The sequence below is a fragment of the Acinonyx jubatus genome, chromosome A2 (assembly GCF_027475565.1).
Source record: "Acinonyx jubatus isolate Ajub_Pintada_27869175 chromosome A2, VMU_Ajub_asm_v1.0, whole genome shotgun sequence".
NCBI lineage: Eukaryota > Metazoa > Chordata > Mammalia > Carnivora > Felidae > Acinonyx > Acinonyx jubatus.
Genome location: NC_069383.1, coordinates 18,222,433 through 18,243,523, shown reverse-complemented (window position 1 = coordinate 18,243,523; position 21,091 = coordinate 18,222,433). Strand labels below are relative to the sequence as shown.

The 21,091-nt window shown below is 42.3% G+C and overlaps 1 protein-coding gene and 1 long non-coding RNA gene across 6 annotated transcripts in view; one reads left to right on the top strand and one right to left on the bottom strand.

Annotated features, from left to right (window-relative positions):
- Positions 1–12,914: 12,914 nt before the first annotated feature.
- CNOT4 (CCR4-NOT transcription complex subunit 4) overlaps positions 12,915–21,091 on the bottom strand; it is a 146,406-nt gene continuing 138,229 nt past the window's right edge. For 3 of the 5 annotated variants that reach the window (XM_027075539.2, XM_027075538.2, XM_053218048.1), the window contains 2 exons: positions 15,829–16,041; positions 14,800–15,118 (listed from right to left, as the gene is read on the bottom strand). In XM_027075539.2, the coding sequence (XP_026931340.1) occupies positions 14,817–15,118; positions 15,829–16,041 (515 nt within the window). In that variant the 3' untranslated portion in view covers positions 14,800–14,816. Of the gene's footprint in view, positions 15,119–15,828; positions 16,042–21,091 lie in introns of all 5 variants that reach the window. The other 2 variants (XM_027075541.2, XM_027075540.2) reach the window with 1 other exon arrangement.
- On the top strand, positions 15,114–17,505 carry LOC113604165 (uncharacterized). The gene is made up of 2 exons (XR_003426018.2): positions 15,114–15,472; positions 17,111–17,505. It is a non-coding gene; the product is annotated as an uncharacterized LOC113604165 (long non-coding RNA).

Sequence of the window (21,091 nt, the reverse complement as noted above, 5' to 3'; positions counted from 1 at the left end):
CGGGGTGAAACCGTGTCATGGTCCCAGTGGATGGCAGGTTGGTTGATGTTACACTTGACGACACACTTTCTTCCCTCACAGTTTCTTGGCATAGACATAAGGAGGTCTCTTCACTCCACTGCAGACCTCACCAACAGACGATGAAACAGATCTGTATTCCAACTCGGGGACAGCGGGGACTATCGAGTGACTTTACTGAAATCATTTGGGACGCTCCGTGACGGAATCACTCTGGGTTTTCTCCCCAGAAATATGTTCCCTGCAGTACTGGAGGGTTGTTGTTTCCGGCATTCAGAACCAGTTTCTTGCCCCCACATTTTTGCTAGCCCCTTGCCCCACATTTTGCCTTTTTCCTACTATCAGCACACCGAGAAGGCTGCCGCCCTTCCCTCTGTCGATGTAAAACCTAACAACGACCAGCATACACCAGCAAGGACCAGACGCGAAAGGAAACCTCAGGCAACTTTGGCTAAATCAAAACCAGAAGGCCTGGCATAAACCGGCCGTGATGCCGGGCACCTACGTGGAAATCCCCCACGGTCCTCCATGGAAGAGTCATCTCATCTGAGAGCACATGCACCAGCGACAAGTGAATTTTTCTGAATGTCTGACAAGAAGCCTGCTCCAGGGAGCTTTACTGGCAGCCGGAGACTGAGCTCAGCCCCACCAACAAACATGTGCTGGCTCATCCGGAACTGTTGATCTGAACGGGAAACGTGCCAGCTTCCTCGTCATCACTGGCAGGTTTCTTCATTAACTTATGGATAAGTTCAGCCCCATATCCACTATTTTTAGGTGCTTGTACCAGGAATCCACCAGCACCTCAGCCAGTCTGGCCTCACGTGTGGGCGTGCGGATCACACGGGAAGGAACACGGCCCATACTGGGGCACCGGGAGAATCTCAACTCACTTCATTAGAGCTTTTTGGCCCCATGTCCTCTTCCCACCTCCTCTGCCCCAGAGTTTGCAGATCAGCTCTTGGCCTAAAAGAAAACCATCAACCAGGTCCATGGCCCTAAGAAGCCAGCTTGGGAGAAGGGCTTAGTAGATTGGGCCAAGGAAGCCAGAAACCATGTGAGGCATGAGGCCTTGGAGCCCGACAGGGAAGGGGACTAAGTGATACCTGGTGACAGTGAGTCATAAAAACCAAGTCCCAATAAAGGCCAGCAGTTTTCCCATCTTCCCCAGTTGTACACAGCCCCCCTGGCCCTGGCCAATCACCTGGCAAATAGGTGCCATAGTCACAAAGGTAACTGAGTGGGAATGTATCAGAACAGGGAAGAATTTTCAAAATCCCTTCATCTAAACCCCTCATTTTATAGATGAGCAACCTGTGATCCAGAAGAGCAAAATGACCTAACTTATTCAGCACCACTCAGGTGGTTAGAGGCAAACAGAAGTAGGATTTATTCAGCACCACGCAGATGGCTAGAGACAAACAGAAGTAGGATCCGGGTTTTCTAACACCCAGCTTATCACATGTCAACAACGTGCATCATGAGTGCTGGATACATAAGTTTAAGTCCTTACGTTTCGGAATCAAGAAAATCATCCTCATCTACACAGAGGAGTGAATCATTATGTTGTTGAAGAGATTCTCTGAAGACACAAAGATTCTCTAGAGACTCTACAAGGCCCAGTTTCCCACCGAAATAGGAGCCATCTACACGGTATCATTTGTAATTACAAAAGAGGTTTTGGTGTTTTCTATCTTCAGTTTAAGACAGAGAAGAGAGGCTGAGGGTGTCACAGAGTTAGAAGGTTTCAATGAAGACAGTGTCAACCAGTGGCAAACAGGTGAGATTGGACTTGAATTGAAGAGTAAGCACATAAACAGATTAAGAATGAGGATTAATGGGGCGCCTGGGTGGCTCAGTTGGTTGAGCGTCCAACTTTGGCTCAGGTCATATCTCACGGTTCGTGAGTTTGAGCCCCGCGTCGGGCTCTGGTGCTGACAGCTCAGAGCCTGGAGCCTGCTTCAGATTCTGTGTCCCCCTTCCTCTCCGCCCCTCCCCTGCTTGTGCTCTGTCTCTCTCTTTCAAAAATGAATAAACATAAAAAAATTTTTTTAAAGAGAATGAAGATTAATAATAAACCTTCTGGGGGGTGCCTGGGTGGCTCAGTTGGTTGAGTGTCTGATTCTCCATTTCAGCTCAGGTCATGATCCCAGGGTCATGGGATCAAGCCCCACATCAGCTCCATGCTGAGCATGGAGGCTGAGATTCTCTCTCTCTCCCTCTCTCTCTCTCTCTCTCCCTCTGCCCCTCTCCCTGGCTCATGCCCTCTCTCTCTCTTTAAAATAAAATAAAATAATAATAAATAATAAAATTTCTAGTGCAAAAGAGATGAAGAATCTCGTATTCAAAAAAAAAAATTCGTCCCCACTAACTACCTCCATTTCCTCACTTCCCATTCACTTCTTCACCCACGACGATATTATCACTTCCTTCCCTCTGGAGAAGCTCCCTCTGACCTCCTAATTTCCAACTCTACCATTTGCATTGTCTTCATCCTAACTGGCCCCCATAGCATTTGACATAATTGACCATGACACTCTTTTCTTCTCAATTTCCTCTCACTTTTACTAGCTGGTGTTCTCCAAGGTTTCATTAATGGCTGCCCCACCCCCGACACTTCCCTAAATGATTTCAGTTCCATGCTACCTGCACGCTGACAATCCCTAAATTGTTATCCCTACCCCTGTCCTCTTACTTGAGCTCCACTTGTGTGTGTGTGTGTGTGTGTGTGTGTGTGTGTACATGTACATACACCTACTTTTTCACTGCACAGTACACCCCCCAAAATCAAAGTCCTCATTCTCTTCCTCCTGAACAAACATATACGCAATTATCTCCATCAAAGACCTCTGTCACGTCTGCCCCCTTCTCTTACTTGACCTCTTCCTTCAGACATAAGTCCTGCCCGTTATCTCTCAGAAATGGTGCTTGCATTAAAGTTACTCTGATTGAAAAGGAAAAAAAGAGGAAAAGAGTTACTCTTTTTCTCTGATCTTCATTATCTCAATTCGGACTTGTGTGCACTTTCTCACCGGGACGACAGCAATAGCTTTGCTTTTTGTTGTGGTAAAAATGCACGTAACATGAAATTTACTGTTTTACCCCTTTTTGAGTGAACAGTTCAGTGGCATTAAGTACGTTCATTGTCCAAACCATCTCAGAGCCTTTCCATCATCCGTAGTCCCTAAACCTGAAACTCTGTACCCATTAAATAGAAACTCCTAATTTGCTCTTCTCCTCACTATTTTTTCTTTCTCTATGGATTTGACTATTTTTAGTACCTCACAGAATTGGAATCTTATAGTATTGGTCCTTCTGTGTCTGGATTATTCTCAATAGCTTCTTAACTGGTTTCCTTATTTCTAGTTTTTCTTCTCCCACAGCTCGTTTGTCGAGTACAATCAAAACCATAAAAGACTCTTAAATAGAGAGAACAAACTGAGGGCTGCTGGAGGGGTATTGGGTTGGGGGCTGAGCGAAGTGGGTGACAGGCAGTAAGGAGGACATTTGTTGGCATGAGCACTGGGTGTCATATGTAAGAGTTGAAACACTGGGTTCTACTCCTGAAGGCATGACAACCCTTTACAGCAACTAACTTGAATTTAAATTAAAAAAATGTAATCAGTTAAAAAAAAATGTGTAAGACATGTTGACTACAAGGAAAAGCCTACAGTCCTCAACTTGGGGGTCAAGGCCTTTTGAAATCTGGCCACAACCTACCTTCCCGGGTTACCTCCTGCTCCTCCTCCAACAATACCCCAACCACACCCCACTACCTGGTAAGCCCCTCCATGCCTTTCTCACTCTCCTGCACCTGCCACCTCCCTGCTTGGCCTGCCCTGTCCTCTCCATCCTCTGTGCCCTCTCTCAAATCCCTGGCCTTCACCTAGCAAACTCCACTCATCCTTTGAAGCCCAGCTTCCATTTTTCTTCCCCTGTGAAGTTGGCCCTGATCCTCCATAGCTGAACTAAACCTTCTCTCCACCATGTTACTACATCACTTTGCAGATCTAGGATTTATGTGCTTTTCGTGATGTCTTCTATTTTTCAATCAAAAAGCTTTAAGAAATATTGACGTCAGTCTCCCCTTTCGAGCCTGTGATCTCCTTGGTGGTCGGGAACATGTCTTTTCATCCTTGGTAATCTCACCGGTGGGTATTCAATAAATGTTTGTTCAAGGAATGAATAAACAAAATATCCATCTGTACCGTGTTAAAATGATACATAAGGACACATTAGGTGGTCTGTAAAAGACTTCTGAGATACAGGATTCCAAAATACACTTTACAAACCCTGCCACATACCGTATAGGGGCATCTTCTGCAGAAATGAAAAGCGGGGATAACAGTTGTTACCACAACATCTGGTTACGATTAGCTCTCTACGCGTCAAACATAATAAGGGTAATTACTCAAAGTTGTCATCCTGATCGTCTGAGGTAATCAGACCCAACGCATCCCCCAGGGCGGTTGGTAGCAGAATTCAAACCTGGAAGCCACTTGAACTACAGGTCTTCTTGAAGGGACACTGTGGGTGCCATTCCCAGGGGGAGTGACATCCAGAGTACAGTGCGGCCTGTGGGGGGTGCCCAGGGGCTCCTTGCCTGACACTAAAGAAATCCAGACGGCTAAAATCTTAAGCCCATACCGGCAGCCACCAGTCTGAAGCGTGACAGCGGTGTTTCATGAGAAAAGAGCATTTTGCAGCAATTACAACAGTCATTCCGTGCATTTGTAGTGCACGTCAGTTTCACAGCGCTCTCCTTTACTGTATTTCCTTTGAGCCTCACAGCCACCTGCGTACAATGAACTTGATGCCGAGATGAAGACACAGGCCGGCATGGGTGCTGTGGTCCTTCCCCAGGCCACAGAGGAAGTAAGCAGTAACACTTCTGCTCTTTCCTGTCTGGGGCCTCTTAGCGAGAGCCTGGGAATCTTGAGGTTATTTAAGGTTTTTAATGCATAGCTTGCAAGTATTTTCTCCCAGTCCGTTGCTGATCTAGTTTTGTTTATGGTGTTTTGTCTTAAAGTGTCTATAAAATTTAGGTTTAGTAAATTGATTAATATTTTGCCTCTTGGGTCTTGTATTTTGAGTTTCTCTTACAAATGTTTTCCTTATCCTAAGGCTATAAGCATGTACTTCTGTATTTTTGATATGACCGTGTAGTCACTGCTGGACTGTTTGCTTAATGGTTATCTCTATCATTCAAATACGAGCTCTAAGAAGAGAGCCACGTCTGTTTTATTCTCAACTGTATCACTAAAACATGTCACAGCCTAGTACCTCTGTGTTCAATAAGTGTTTAGAATTCTAAAAAAGTGATACGGGTATTATTGACAAGAAAATACAGATGTCCCTGGAAGAAACTCAATCTATGGAATTTGGGTATTGCGAATTTTATAAAAGACTTCTGTGTACATTCTGTTAAGTTTTACCCTTAATTTTGAATTCTGGCTTTTGTCAGTAATCCCAAAAGAATAATAAAATCCTGAATTTTGGAAGACAGTTTAGGGATCACAGAGGGGTCCAACTTCTTAGTTCGTGAGCTGTTCCTTCACATGGCTCTGTCCCCCGGGAGACTGAGGTGTGGTTTAAGAACATCCTCTTCTGTTGGCCTTCTATGGGCCCAAACCTTATGGTAAGCACTTTGATACCTCCACTCCTCCCAAAGTCCCCCAGATTTTCTGCCATGTCTATTTCTGGTGATCTGCACCACCTCCTTTCCTTTCTTTTACTCCCACACTGATAAGCCTTCCGGGCAACATCAAATCATTCCGATTGGGTCCATTTCAGATATATGCCAAACTTCACCTAGACCCTTGCTACTTGTTTACCATTCTTTTTATCTATACTTTTACCAAAATGGTAGTTGTGCCTTAGTACATTCTCAAGCTCCAAATCCCCATTCTAGGCCTGGCTTCCTCATACTACGGAGCATAACCCATAATCCCTAAGAATGGATTCCCTTAACATTTCTGCTCTTTACCTCAAAATCCTATCTCTTATTTGCTACTAGCTTGGAAGGAAAAGCATCCCTCTTCCTAAGAGTAAACCTCCACTTGTGCTCTTGATTCTGTTCAATTGTCATCTTTTTCAAATTCACTTTTTCAAATAGTTTGTCTTCTCTGACTTCTAACGGGCTCATGACCCCAACCTGACTTCCTTCGGGGCGGGAAGGAGCCTCTCCTCCTCTGTGTGTTGCCTCTCAAGCTATGTTGTCAGTATCCCTTTATCAAACTTCTTTGCAGTAAATTATTTCCAATTCTTTAATTCCTAGTCATACTTTATTCTTCAACCTATTGCAATTGGCTTTTATAAAAAATTTTTTAGTACCTCCACTGGATTAAAGCCAGGCCCTTGAAGATTATTACTGATCTCCTGCCAATAAAATTTAATACCACCCTAGCCTCCAAAATTTCCTTCCTTCCTTCCCTCATTTACTCATACTGAAGGTCAGGTAGTATGCTTAGCCCTGTGTATGTGTAAACAAAAAGAATCATCCCTTCATTGATGAAGGCATATATAAGGCATATATGAGGTATATATATATGAATGGTGTGTGCATTCCAGATATGCAAGGAACAGGTGCATAGTCTCATGAAACAGAGAATACCATTCTGTCTGTTAGGGGAGGGGGCCCTGGGTGCCACACTAGCAAAACTTAAATTTCATTATGAACGTACTGGACGTGGGGGAGCTTTTAGAAAGTATTGACCAGGAGGTGACATGACCCATTCTAGATGCTGCAAAACCATAGGAGCCAGTTTGAGTGCTGACAGTTAATCATTAGCCCCACACCTGCACCCCTCTCCTCTGCATCACAGTTCTGATCCCTTCCATCAGGATCCCAGGTTAGATCCTGCTGATAAGAGGCACGTAGGTAAAATGTGAAAGGTGAGAGAAGTGGCTTCACTTCTAGAGGCGACAGCTATGGACAGGTAGGTGGCCATCGACAAATGTGGGTTTTTGGTAGCTGCTTCCCAGAGACCTCCTGAGAATCACCAAGTTGGTGTTGCAAGCAGCCAAGAGCTCTTGGGTGAAGGCTTTTCTGACTCCTGCAACTTCCAGGTCTCCTGAAAGCCAGCAGAGATCCTCCTGACTTTTCCTTTCCCTGCCTTTCCAGTGGGTGTGGAATCCCTGGTTTCCTGATGAAACCCTGATAGAGAATGCCATTTTGAATAATTCTTGCCTAGAAAAGGTCCTACACTGACAATATATACTGTTTTCCTTTGTTTCACGCCACTCATCTCTCTTTTTCCCAGTATATCTATCTCAGTCTCTCCCCTATCAAGAGGACTCCAAATTATATTTCTACCTCTGGCCTTTCCCCTAAGTCCCACCCAAATTTCCAATCATTTCCTGGACACCTCCACCTGGACGACTTGTGAAAACCTCAAACTCAACAAATCCAAAAATAAGAACCATCTTCTTTTTAAACTAGTTCCTTTTCATGAATCCACTTTTCTTTTAAGTGCAATACATTTATTTCCAGTTATCTGGCTCACAACCATAGCCATACTACATTTCACTCTCATCCAGGTAAATAGTTACTGCGAGAGGATAGCTACTATGTGCCGGGCGCTTGGTTAAGAGCTGGGGCCAGAAGGGTTATTTAACAAGCAGATGCGTTCCCTGCTCTCAAAGAGCTTACAGTCTGGTGGAGGATCTAGGCAAAACCTAAGAAGGTTCTGAAATTATTTTTCTTTTATCCTTTAACTGCATCCAGTAACTTGCCAAGATTCAAGTTTCAGAAATCCTTCCTGAATTCTTTCTCCTTCTTTCCATTCACAACCCCCTTATCAACCAATAACCTTTAGCTGGACTATTTCTCTAGTTTATTGGCCAGACTTTTTATTGTATCATGGACCTTTTTTGTTTTGATAAAATACATATGCACAGACTATATTTTGCAGACAATTTCAGGGAGTCATCAATGGCCCCTCTGGGGCCAAACTCTAGGTTCTTTGGGTTCTTTCATTAACCAAAAGAAGCTCCAGCATCTCTCCCATCTTAACCATCTCCATCTAGGGCTGTATATTTATAAAGCACAATCCTATCATATCTCTCCCCCGAAATAGAAATCGTCAAGGTTCACTTGCAACAAAAGCAGTGCCCAATGCACCCTCAGGATTTCTCCCTCACAAGCCCCCTGCACAAACCCCAGGTCTCTTCCAAACTGAGATGCAATCCCCAAACATATCCTATGCAATCTCATCACAAAGCCTTTCTTCACTCAGACTGTATCCCTCACTCCCCAAGTCTCAGCTAATCTACAGCTCTCAACAGTTTGAGCCACTTTGACATTTTGTACCTCTGACACTCACATTCAGTCTTGTTTTAGAGTTGACTATCCACACTTTTCCAGATTATGAGAGTAGAGATCATTTTATCTTTGTACGTCCTGAAGAACCTGGCATTATGCCTGGCCCACCGTATATGTTTGAAAAAAGTGTTAGGCTAAATTAAACCCAGCTCTCCTTTTCACGTTTTACTTCCACTTGCATCTGCATCCTATTTCCTTCCTATGTAACTGTCCTTCAAACACCTGAAGACAATAACTTTGTCCTTGTTCCTTATCTGTAGAAAGATCCAGAAGATACTGGTTAACTTGGTAGTCTCATTTATTGTAAATAAAACTCAGTATAAGCACAAAACAGTCAAGAAGTCCCTGAGGGTTCTATTTCCCAACCAACCTTTGGCTCACCCTCTGTGATTTGGGACAAAGGGTATCTCTTCAAACCTTTTTCTCCCACCACTACTTAGCAAAAATAAAGGAGAAACAGATAATCTCACCCTTATCGCAGCAATTCTATAAATATAAGCAGGAAATTTGGCAAAGCACTTGAAACTTTTGAGACAGAAAAGGAGTATGACCCACGTCATGGATAAATGTGATTGAGAAGGGGTAATAATTAGTCCTAGCTCTGCTATTAAATCTGTGACCCAGGAAAAAAACCCAACTTCTTTGGGCTTATTTATCTGCTTTTTGCATATTATAGACACTGATAAAAGCTGAGGAATCCATGCTCCTGGAACAAAATTTAAAAAAATCTTCTAGATCTTCATGTAATAGGCATGGCATTTTAATCACAGTATTTTAGTCTTGCAAATAGTAAAGGCGAAAGTAAGAAAGCTGCAGATCATTATTTCTCTTTAAATGCTCTTATTTATAAGCCTTAGAGTTTTTTAATCATCCAGCTCCCCCGACACAAATTCTATTTAGCCTAGTTTCTATTGCTCTTGTACACCTACTTCCTGCGATTATGAAGGGATGCTGTGGAAGGAGGTACCACTCTACTTACACACATCGGCCTACTATGCTCAGTTTCCCGCAGGGACGGATCAAATGGGAATTGGCCAATTCTTCCTTATCAGTTGTGCCCTTCACATCTGAGCCAATATTAATGTTCTTTCCCAACTTATTTGGGTTACCCCCAATTGAATAATGATTTTCACCCTCTAAAGGATAAAATCCTTGTGGAAAGTCATTGTTGACATGTATTACCCACTCACAAAGTACAATTCGTGTACAGTTAAGGATTGGGTATCCGTTTCTCTGCTGCAATTTGTAGACTCATCCTCATTCACTGTCGCCTAGAAAATGACCTACATCCATGACTTGCAACACTGTCCCCCTCAAGCTGCAGTAAGACTTGCCTTTTGACATTCAGACTAAAATTTTAACCATCTCAGTAATCCCCTGTATGATGAGCTTTTGGAAAGTAAACTATTGACTATAAACCAAAAGAGCTTCACTGGAAAAAGGATGTTTAAAAGAGAGAAACCACTTGAAGGTAAACAAGTGTGGGCAGGTGAATATGTAGATTAAACCTACATATTTAACTTCATTTCTTCCTAAAGGTCTACTGAAATTAGAATACAGAAAAAAATATGAGAACAGGAGAGGACACAACAGAACAAAACGGACAACCTACAAAGTAGACGGTTGAGTGAACTCAGCTGCTTTGACAAAGCTCAAGCCAGCAGTGGGGAAAGCTGAGATCCCAACCACTTTACACCACAGAATCTTCAAGAACACAGAAGCCGACAGTGCCAGGTACCCCTGGAACCAAGGATAAAATGTGCTGGGTGCAGATAAGATAAAGGCTACTGAGGGGCGCCTGGGTGGCTCACTCAGTTAAGCATCCAACTTCGGCTCAGGTCATGATCTCACAGTTCGTGGGTTCCAGCCCCGTGCGGGCTCTGTGCTGACAGCCCGGAGTCTGGAGCCTTCTTTGGATGTTGTGTCTCTCTCTCTCACTGCCTCTCCCTCGCTCACGCTCTCTCTCAAAAATAAACATTAAAAAAAAATTTTTTTTTAAATAAAGACTACTGAGAAGACTATTGTAAGAAGTTAGTTCCCTACTTTCATTCCCCACTCAACACCATGGTGCAGCCACATGTCTCCTAAGTGGGCAGATGTCTGCAGACTTAATCCCCAGAAAGGAAAGACCTCAAGACAGGGATTAAGTAAATAGATGCATAACGAATACAGAGACTATCAGTATAGTTCTGGCAGTCAGACCCTTACCCTGTAAGCCAGCCATCTTACAATTCTTCTCTACAGAACAGACCAGCCCCAAAGAAAAGGCCTAAAGACATTGACACTAGGGGTTCCCCAACACAGAGCCCATCTACATCTTCCAATAGTGAAGTTCAAAGCTAGCAAAGCTTCATCCTTCCAAACCTTTCTATCAGCTTTTTATGGTCTTATTCACAAGCGGGTGATCAAGGATCTGAGAAGTCTTTAATATGAAAGAGATCAAAGCAAACAGATAAAACCAACTTAGAGAAACAGAAACAACCCAAAGAGAATAAAACTACAAATATAAACAATAACACTAAAATAAAACTTCCTAGAAAGAAGAGCAAAGACACAGATGGAAAATTGGAAAAAAGAAAGCAAAAGGAAAATCCAGAAGGTCTGATATTTGAAAGACAGGATTTCTAAAAGGGGAGAACAGAGAAAATAATAGCAAGAAATTTGCTAGTGAAATAAGTCAAGAAAATTTCCCAGAACTGAAGGACAGGAGTCACCAGGTCTTAAAAATCTACTGTGTACCCAATTGCGTGCAACACAATGAATTAAAATTGAGTCATACAAAGGAACATCATTGAGAAATTCCAGAACACTAAAGATAGTTTTTGTAAGTTCCCAGAGAGGGACAAAAAAAGATTACACATAAAGGATCAATATGCAATACTGGAAACAAGACAGTAGACTAATGCCTTTAAAATTCCACGGGTGCCTGTGTAGTTCAGTCGGTTAAGCATCCGATTTCAATGCAGGTCATGATCTCACAGTTTATGGGTTCAAGCCCCACATTGGGCTCTGTGCTGACAGCTCAGAGCCCGGAGCCTGCTTCAGATTCTGTGTCTCCCTCTCTCTCTGCCCCTCGCCTGCTTGAGCTCTCTCTCTCTAACATTAAAAAAAAATTTCTAAAAGAAAAAATATCATAATTTAGAATCCTATATCCATCAAACTATCAACTGAGAGTATTTCCCTTCCAGGTACGCAAATTGCTACTATTTATCTCCCACACACCTTTCTCAAGAAGTTAGTGGAGAATGTCACTCCAACAAAATTGGAGAATTAAAACAAAACAAAAACAAAACTAGGATATGACATATAGGAGGAATATGGGGTGGGGAAACACGCACGAAAGGAGAGCGGTGAAAGGAAATGCCAGGAACGGCAGCTGTGCACCAGATCTGACCCAGGAGAGACATCCTGAGGGTTGGTGACACCAAGACTCCCACTGCTCTTATACCAAAAGACTGCCTAAGTCAGTTTGGTTCAGGTTCTTTTTCGTACTTATCTGATTTTGACCAAACCTAATAAAATTTCTGCTCTCTCCACCATGCCCTGGAGGGTGAGTTGATCAGCCTATGTTAAACACCCCATCCCACGGGTTACACTTTGGCTCCTTCAGAGGACTGAAGGGAAGCCATGGTGAGCTTACACACAGAAAAGAGACAGCAGACTACTTCTCCAGACCATGTCTCTGCCAGGCATCCAGGACTGGAATCCCAAAACAGCCCTGCCGGACACCTTGCCCACAGTGGACCCTGTCTTCCAGGATTCATTTGTGAACTTGCACGGTCTTCCCCAGAACTGGCTTTTATAAGTTATCAGTGAAGCTAAAGCCAGACTATGACCCAGAGAATGTTTAGTTTATCTATTCTCTTCGTGACCGTTCTGCCCTATTCTTACACAGCTAGCTAGATTTTGGTTTACTACTCAGCTCTTAAAACCAAACAACGTATTCTTCAGGGATACACACGTCAGTGGCAAGACTCCAAAGAAAATAAACATTAACACAAAAATCAACAGAATAGTTACTTGTGGATGGTGAAAAAAGATAAGGAAGCATAACTGGAGAGGGCCAGAGGAGTCCTCAAGATATTGCTGGTTTTACGTTTGACTTGGGTGGGAGGCACACAGGCTTTTATTTATTACTCTTTAAATAAGTTTTATAGTCTTATGTATAAGACTATGCATTGAACATACATACAATCAATCACAGCAGATTGCAAGGTAGAATGTCTCTTCTTTTACAGAAAAAGCAACGTTTGTATTGATATACCCCTCTCTCAGGAATAGGAATATCCAAGCCCTCCTCCCCCAAAAGCCTTGATCACAATTCACTGCTACCTGAATAGTATCCGTGTGTTGGTCTATCACTCAGGAGACCGAAGCAAAGTTCACAGGACATAGAGAGTCTGCAGTTTCTAGTCCTCTAACAGAGTAAAAAAAAAAAAACCCAATTTACTACTCATCTGGTCAACATCTGTTTTTGTGGTGACACTTGAAATTATCCTGTTCATTTTTCAAAAACTGTGTGGAAATTGTTTTTGTGTGTGTTTTTGTGTTTTTTGCTTATTTACGTATTTATTTATGTATTTATTTATTTAGGTTTTTGGTAGCAAATTGAAGTACAAAGTATAGGCAAGAAAAAGAAACCAATGTGAAATGCATGACTTCCAAGACCTACTTAATTCATTTGACAAAGATTCCGTCTCTGAATCATGTGCTGAAAATACCCAAACTCCATCTTTGGACTTGTCAATGTAATCCAAGCCAGGAAATGCAAACCACGCAGATTCTTAAGAACCTGGGAGGGAACATTTCACTCTGTCCCCCACCCTCTGCTAGTCAGTGATGTGACCCTCTCCCCATTGTTAGGTATTCCCTGGAATGGGTTGGTCACAGAAGAGGTGTCTGTGGGATGTCGACATCAGCGTTCTCCCAATCTCTTTCCTATCATGGCGCTCACACAAGGAAATGCTACTTGCACAGCGCAATGGCTCTTCCTCCCTCCAGGCCTCTCAAGCCAACCAACGTCTCGGCACGTCATCAGCCCATCTGCTCCTGCCTGGCTCACGAGTCTTCTTGGTTGAGGTCTGGCCTGCATAGTACAATAGCAGGGAAGTACAATAGATAACAGGGAGGTTATCTTCTACCGAAAGCCACCGGGAGAGGAAGTCTTGAGGACAAGACGGGCTGATGTTCAAAGATGGCAAAGACCGACGGCAAGATGAATTCTTTTTCTGATTTCTTCTTCTGTACCATTTTTCCTATTAGTGACGACGGGAGAGCAACGAAAACATCTGACGACTGCTATCGCAAAATGTCTCAAGCTCACGTATAAGAAAATGGAAAAACAAAAACAAGAACAACCCAAGGGTCATCATCAAGTTTTGTTTTATTTAAGATTTTAGTTTTAATTCTGAAGAAAGAGGTACATTTCCTTGTTTTTAGTTTTAGCGTCAGGTTATAACCAGGTTTCTGTTTTCTTTTCTCCTGTCTTTTCAATACTGCACAAACGTCCAGAAACTACAGGGTTAAGTAAAAGCTGCAGGCAAGGAGGTCAGAGATTTGCTCCTGATGGTGATCAGATGGCCCCAGAGCAGTGCTATCTCAGAGTGCCCCAGTCAGGCGAATTTTAAGGGAAAAGAAAAAAAGATTCTGACAGAGGAGAAAGACCGAAGAAATCACTTATATTTCAGCTCTTATGTTATGCATAGGTATTAAATCTGTGAATACTTTTTTTCTTTAAAACATCTGAATTTACTTTAAATCTAAAGCCAAACATTTTTTTGTCCTTTAAAAAAAAAAAAATCACTTCTCCCCTCCTTATCAACTCTTTAGCAACAGGCCAGTTACTGCTACAGGTCAATTTGTCTTTCCATCAACTTCCAATAAATTCTTTTGCTTAACGACACAATCAAGTCCTCTCCATCCACTTGCCGGAAGAGTTAAAAATTAAATTAAATTAAAAGCATTTTCCCTGCAATAGTGATAAGCTGAATACAAGACGGATGTCAGGACCACTGCTTTCCCCCATGCACTTAGCAATCTCATTTCAATTAACCTGGTTTTCAAAACTTTTGCAGTTGATAATGCATTTACTTGACCTTTCCTAAAGATTAATCGTCATTTTCTGCTAAGCAGATTATGTCATTATTATGCGCAACAGACAAACAGTAATTTTCTAAGTATTGAGACTGCCCTTTGATTTCTTTTTTTTTTTCGTCCCTCCTTAAAAAGGCATTTTTAGGAAACATTCAACAGTGTCACTCAAATGCTGGATCAACAGAAACTTTCACAATTAAAAAAAAAGAGATGGTAATGACCCTGTGATCGCATTGCATCTGGGGGTGAGGAGAAAAAAAAAGTTGATCGGGAACGGGATTCTTCAGAACGTAAGAATGAGAAGGGAGCTGTGGGTGTGGGCCGAGAGGGAGAAAACAGGGCGGGACAAATCCTGCGTTTTCTAATGGTTTCTCCTCTTTCCCTAGTGGCGGTCCAGTGTTGAACTCTGTAGTAGATCTGTGGGGGTTTTGCTGGGGGGTCTGAAGGCTGTCTGAAAGCCTGGGGGTGGGGAGTGGAAGCTGGAAGGGTTGGAAGGAGGAGGGTAGGGGTTCCAACTGGCTCTGTGCAGAGGGATCTGTGTGCTGAAGGGGGCGCTGTGGTGGGTCTGCGATGGAGCAGCACTGGGGCCGTCCATCTCTGTGAGGGCCTGAAGGGATTTTAGCCAGTGTGGAGGATTGTCATCTTGAAGAGAGTCTAAACTGTTTCCTGAAGTTGCTGGAATACCTAAGGAGAGAACAGAAAAACAAGGGGGGAGATGGTGAGTTTGTGAAACAAGAGTAAGAAACCCATCGAACAAACAAACAAACAAACAAACAAACAATGTCTCAGGTGATTAGCTTATCCAAAAAGAAACAAAACGTACAAATCTTAAACTCCTTCCAGAGGAGACCTTTTTAGTCTTATGTTCTTTTGAATCCTCCGCCCACAAGGACCATGATTCATTGCTAGAGAAACCCATGCCTCTTCTTCAGCGGCATAGACATCGTCCCCCACTGTCACAGAGGCAGAGCTGCGGAAAGTAGCCCCCAGAATTGTATGCCATCATCTCCCAATCGCGCTTCGCCTTCTCTAACAGGGGTACGTAAACAAGATAGCCTTATAATAGAGAGCTTTATTTTCAAAAGTGGAGTATGTTCCTTTAAAAGGGTAAGTCAGACACTTTTGTTCTTTGAGACTTGAAACATGCGCACGTGCTGCCAGACGTTAGCACCTACTTACACCCAGAGAAGCAACCGAGGCACCAAATGCCTTCTGATACAACGAGGCCAACACAGCTAACCGAGACTGCAGGACCCCAGAGAACGACACAGGCCACCCCACGCGTGTGGCTTTGTGGAAAGAAGCCGATGTTGAAGAGACCTCTGTCTGCGTTTAATCTGTGCTAAAAACCAAATGGATGGCAGTCAGTGGAGCCGAAGGAGCGAGAAAGTTACCTGTGATGATGGCTGGGTCTGTCCAGCTGCCAGGGCTGTCCCAACTCAGGCTGTCGGTGGTGGCGGGGTTGGACGTTGGTGCAGTGTGGTTGGCGTTGGAGGGGGAGGAAGAATTGGGCAGTCCACCAAAGTTGATGTTAATGTTGGGTAGAAGTGCCCTTAGCCCGTCCTGCCATTCCTTCATATTTAAACTCTCTACAGAACTGCTGTTGTCTGGGAGATTTACCAACAAAAAAATGAAAGATAAAAAAAAAAAAAAATAAAAAGCTGACGTTAGAAACAGATGTTGTTCTTTCGTGGTTAAGCGGGAGAAGAATTATTCTTTCTTTACTGAGCATTTAAGATGGGTTTTCCTAGCCAGATAAACTTGGGTTAGGATTTCTCTCGTGAGCTCAGAGCCCCTGAAATAAGTGAGGAAGAACTTGCTCAAGGATCAGGAGAGGGAGCGTCTTGTCCTTCTTAGAGGCTCTTCACCATTTTGTGTTTGTAAATCCCTAAGCCGGTTTAAAGACTCAATGCTCCAGAGCACAATTTAGTTTCAGCCACGTTATGAAGTTTCAGGTAGTGAGGCATTTGGCCAGCTGAGTTGATTTATGCTATCAAGCCTGCAAAGTTCAATATAGGAGCTTATTTCTGAGCCCGTTAAGTGGAAGAAAAGTCATTTTATGAAGAATAAACATAAGCCAATAGAAAAGGAAAAATAATTAAGTTCTTCCTGATGATAAAACTGGTAATGCATTTCAGAGGAGAAAGGCAGTAATGAATAGGCTTTTGAATTTGAAAAGAGCATTTTTCCATTAGTCATAAAGGCCGAGTAGGCAGGGGCTAAGCTACCTTTCAGATGGGATAATTTCCAGCGCAGCCTGCCTGCCCTATTCCAACAGTTCTACCGATCATTTAAAACTCAAGTCGTGGGGTCCTACAGTTAGTTCTCTGGTTCTACTTATGAATAGTGTCATCCCTGACAAGACACATCAATGTAAAAAGGCTTTGGTAAGTCGTAACTAAACGTGATCTACCACCATCCAGAATCCACATATGGTAACTCATCAGTTGGAGGCGAATGGGTGAAGCGTCGGTGGTAGAGTAATGGTTTTCTTGAAAACAGGAATGTAGGTCAAACTACCAACTGAGGTTTTTGAGAAGAGCAGAGAATTGGTAAGCAATCACCACTGATGATGATGGTATTCTAGCAGGCGGTCTGTGCTATTTGGTGAATGTAGAATTGTCTTTTTCTAATTCTGCTTTGCACCAATTTACTGTTCTATGCATCATGTTTCAGCAAGTGAAGCATTTAACCCTACTGGCCTTACTCATACAAAGAAAAAAAAAAACAAACAAACTACAACCAAACCCAACAAAAGTCATCCCTGAATTACTAAGATGAAGAAAAGGCAATTTATGCCATTCAGACAAGTCAAGACAAGGGAAAAGAAATTCTTCAAACCTACTTTCATTTCACAATCAAGGCAGTTTCCTAAGGCGCCTCCTGTTTGCATCTTTACACGTGCACCGAGCTGTACAATTTACAAGGCTCTCTCACACTTATTTATTGTTTCATTTGGCCCTCGTGTTGTGAGGTAGGCGGAACGGGGACAATAATCTCCACTTAACAGATGAACACACTCCAGAATAATCTGCTCAACGTCACATAACTAATAAAGACTTGAACCCAGACCCCGAGTTGTTTTTTCTTAATAACGCCAAGCTCTCTCTCTCTCTCTCTCTCTCTCTTGATCTACACCGTATAGACTATTAATTGCCTTTTTTAATGGATCTATAAGACCCATGACTTAAAAAAGGCACAATCGAAACACAGCAACATTATAGTATATCCACTGGCCATGCGTAGCAGGATAGAGAAATATTTTGGCTGAATAAACAGAGTAGACTTTGCAGCTAGGCTGGGGGTGGGAGGGATTTCTAATCAACAATGCAATAGTCATTTTCACCCTGACTCCCAACTGCATGAGGCAATTCAAAGTAACAAAGTAACAAAGTTCTAAAATACTCTCCAGTACAGGAAGGTTTGCTGACTATGGCACATTCTAACCTTTAAAGTGATCAAATCGTCAGACGGAATAACTTAAAATGGTTTTCAATTAACCAGAAACGGAACTCTAAACAAGGAAAGCTTCCTAGGAGGGAAATAAAATCCCCCTGATATAAAAAGATGATGTATAACCACGTGGAAAAATTCTGAGGAAGACTAATGCTCTTGACCTAGGTAGCTAAAGTCAATTAAGAAGACTGTAGAGATGATTTGAGACCCTCTTTTCCACTGAATAGAGAAAACGAAAATACTCACGACTCAGTTAATACCATTTTTCTCCTTACTTTTGCTTTACACTTAGTGAGAAGTGGAACCAAGGAACCCCTAACTTGGCATTAACAGAATAATATTTGCATTTATATAAAGTTTATTTGAAAATTAGTATTGCAATCCAGTCAAAAGACATTTGTTCACGGGCAGGGGACCCGCAGGAACTTTGCATTTTCCATTCAGTTTTGCTGTAAACTTAGAATGCTCCAAAAAATAAAGTCTACTTTAAAAAACATGTTTCCCTGATTTTAGACTAATGAAATCAGGCAAGAGTACAGCGGACCCTTGAACAACACAGATTTGAGCTGCATGGGTCCACTTACACGCAATTCTTTCTTCGGATAAATACAGTAAGTCCTATAAATGTATTCTTCTTTTCCTTAGGATTTTCTTAATAACATTTTCTTTAGCTTAGTTTATTATAAGAATACGGTATATAGTACATATAACATACAAAATATGTGTTGTCTGTTTATGTTATTGGTAAAGCATCCTGGTAAACAGCAGGCTATTAGTAAAGTTTTGGGGAGTCAAAAGTTACACGTGGATTTTTAACCATGCAGGGGGTTGGTGCCCCTAACCCCAAGTTGTTTAAGGGTCAACTCTCTGTTGGCCAAAGAAACTCACATTTGCCACATGATATAGAAACAGTGAGAAACTCCTATCATCCCAGGTGAACTATGATTATAAGATACCTTGAGAAATAAATAAGCTAGTTTATAATTCTTACAATCCTGCCAAAAAACAAAGTCATGTATCTAGGCATCTCAGGACCTGGACAGCATGCACGACTGGTTCACAGTGAAGCTGCAAAGTGTCACAGGGAAGCGGACTGACATCTTTAGCTCTTGGAATGGGACCACTGACTCCCAAGTAGCTTAGAAGAGAAATATTCTTCAGCTTTCTCCCCTGTTGCTATGCCAAGTGTTGGCATAAAGAACAGGCAAGGGACGGGAAATTAACGAAAGTCTAACTTCATCAAAATAGCTCTCTCAGTCCAGCCATACTTGAAATCACCTCCTTCCCCAACCCGCTCCCTCCCTGCCTTGGACTCCAATTGGTTCTGGCAACAAGGGCCTCTGGTGATCCATTCTTTGCAATATACAATAGCAGGGGTTATTCACCTCAACACCACAGACATTTTGGACTACATAATTGTTAAGCGGGGTCGTTCTATGCATTACAGGATGTATAGCAGCATCTCTGGCCTCTACCCACCAGATGCTAGGAGCCCATACATCCCAGTTCTGCCAACCAAAAGTATCTCCAAATATTGCCAAATGACTCCTAGGGGAACAAAATGGTCCCTGGTTGAGAGCCAATGACACAAAGGAGGTTGGTTCCTTAGTTTCTAGGGCTCTGAAAAAATCCCACTCAATACATATTTCCCTTTAAAATAGTACCAGAACTTTGACCAGTGGACTCAACTTGATGCAGCTTCATTTCTGTTTATTGATACAGGACTTCACACTGGGGTGCAATTTAGTATGTACAACTCAGTAGATCTAATGGAAAACAATACTGGGCTGAAGACTGCAGATGGACTGATTGTATTTATCAGCTCTACATGGTAATTAATACAACCTTGGGCATATAAGTATCTTAATATCCCAGGACTCTATTTCTTAAGTAGGAATAATATCTGCCCTGGTTTCTTGTAGGGACAAAATGAGAGAAGGGAAAGCAATCTGAAGCCCATCTATTACTTGCCTAACAACTATTTTTTATTAGTACTCCATACTGAATAGACAGTAAACTTTCCAAAAAGACAAGGCAGAGGACTCCTCACTTGCCAGAAACTGGCTCTGTGCAAACAGTCTCCTCCGAGAACGTAGGGATAACACCCAGCATCTCCACAGAGGGACTGTGTAGTCAGTCGACTGAACTGATAAGACTTCTCACCAAAATACTGCAAGGTCGAGATATGGGAAAGTACCTTAAACTTTCCACATGGAACGTACAATGAAAATCAAGTTAGTGAACATATTTGATATTAGAAATGATACGATCTGACTTGTATTTAATTAGTTGTAGTATTTACTCCGGGAAGAATTGTACATTTTTAAAGGACGGCTGACATTTAAATGTTTTATAATATTAAAAAAACTAATTATAATTTTCAAATACGTACAACAAAATACTATTTACAGGACTAAATAATTTGAGGGCAGGAAAGCAGGTCAAATTGTTTGCAGTAGTTTTATTTTTCAGTATAGAACTCAAGGACATACAATTTAAAGTACCTTCAAGATGCCACAAACTACATTCTCATATGCCATGATGTGAGGAGTATCAGTATACTATGTTTCCGTGGATCAGAACACCAGAAAGAAGAAATTATGTTTAAAATTCAGCCAGCTTGCTGATTACCTAACACCCAGTCCGTAACAAGTTGATCACAGCACACGACGAAAGTCAAAGCAACTATCTACTGACGGCGTACGGTATGCAAGGAGAGCAAACAACTTAAAACTCTTGTCTCTTGTTCTCAAGGAGTTTAAAGTCTAGACAGTGAGACAATGCAAATACGGGAAAAGTTCAACATCACCGGAAGGGCAACAGAAGAAATGTCACAGGGTTGTATGTGACCATTAAATGCTATCAAGTTCAGTAAAAAGAGAGGCCAGTGAGGCACACTTATGGAAATGTCTAGGGGGAAAGAACAAGGGCAGTCATGCATGCGTGGAGCTGTTTTTGTTACTACATAGACACCCCGAGCCTGAAACATCCACAACAGGTCGAAACCATCTTTGGTATTTTTACATAACTCCAGACTAGTCCAACCATTAACTAGGATGTACAGAAGAGACATGTTTTATAAGCAATGGCTACATGGTTGACCCTGGCCTCACACGGGTTCACTTACATGTAGACTTTTTTTCAGTAGAGCACTATTAAATATATTTTCTCTTCCTTAGGATTTCCTTAATAACATTTTAT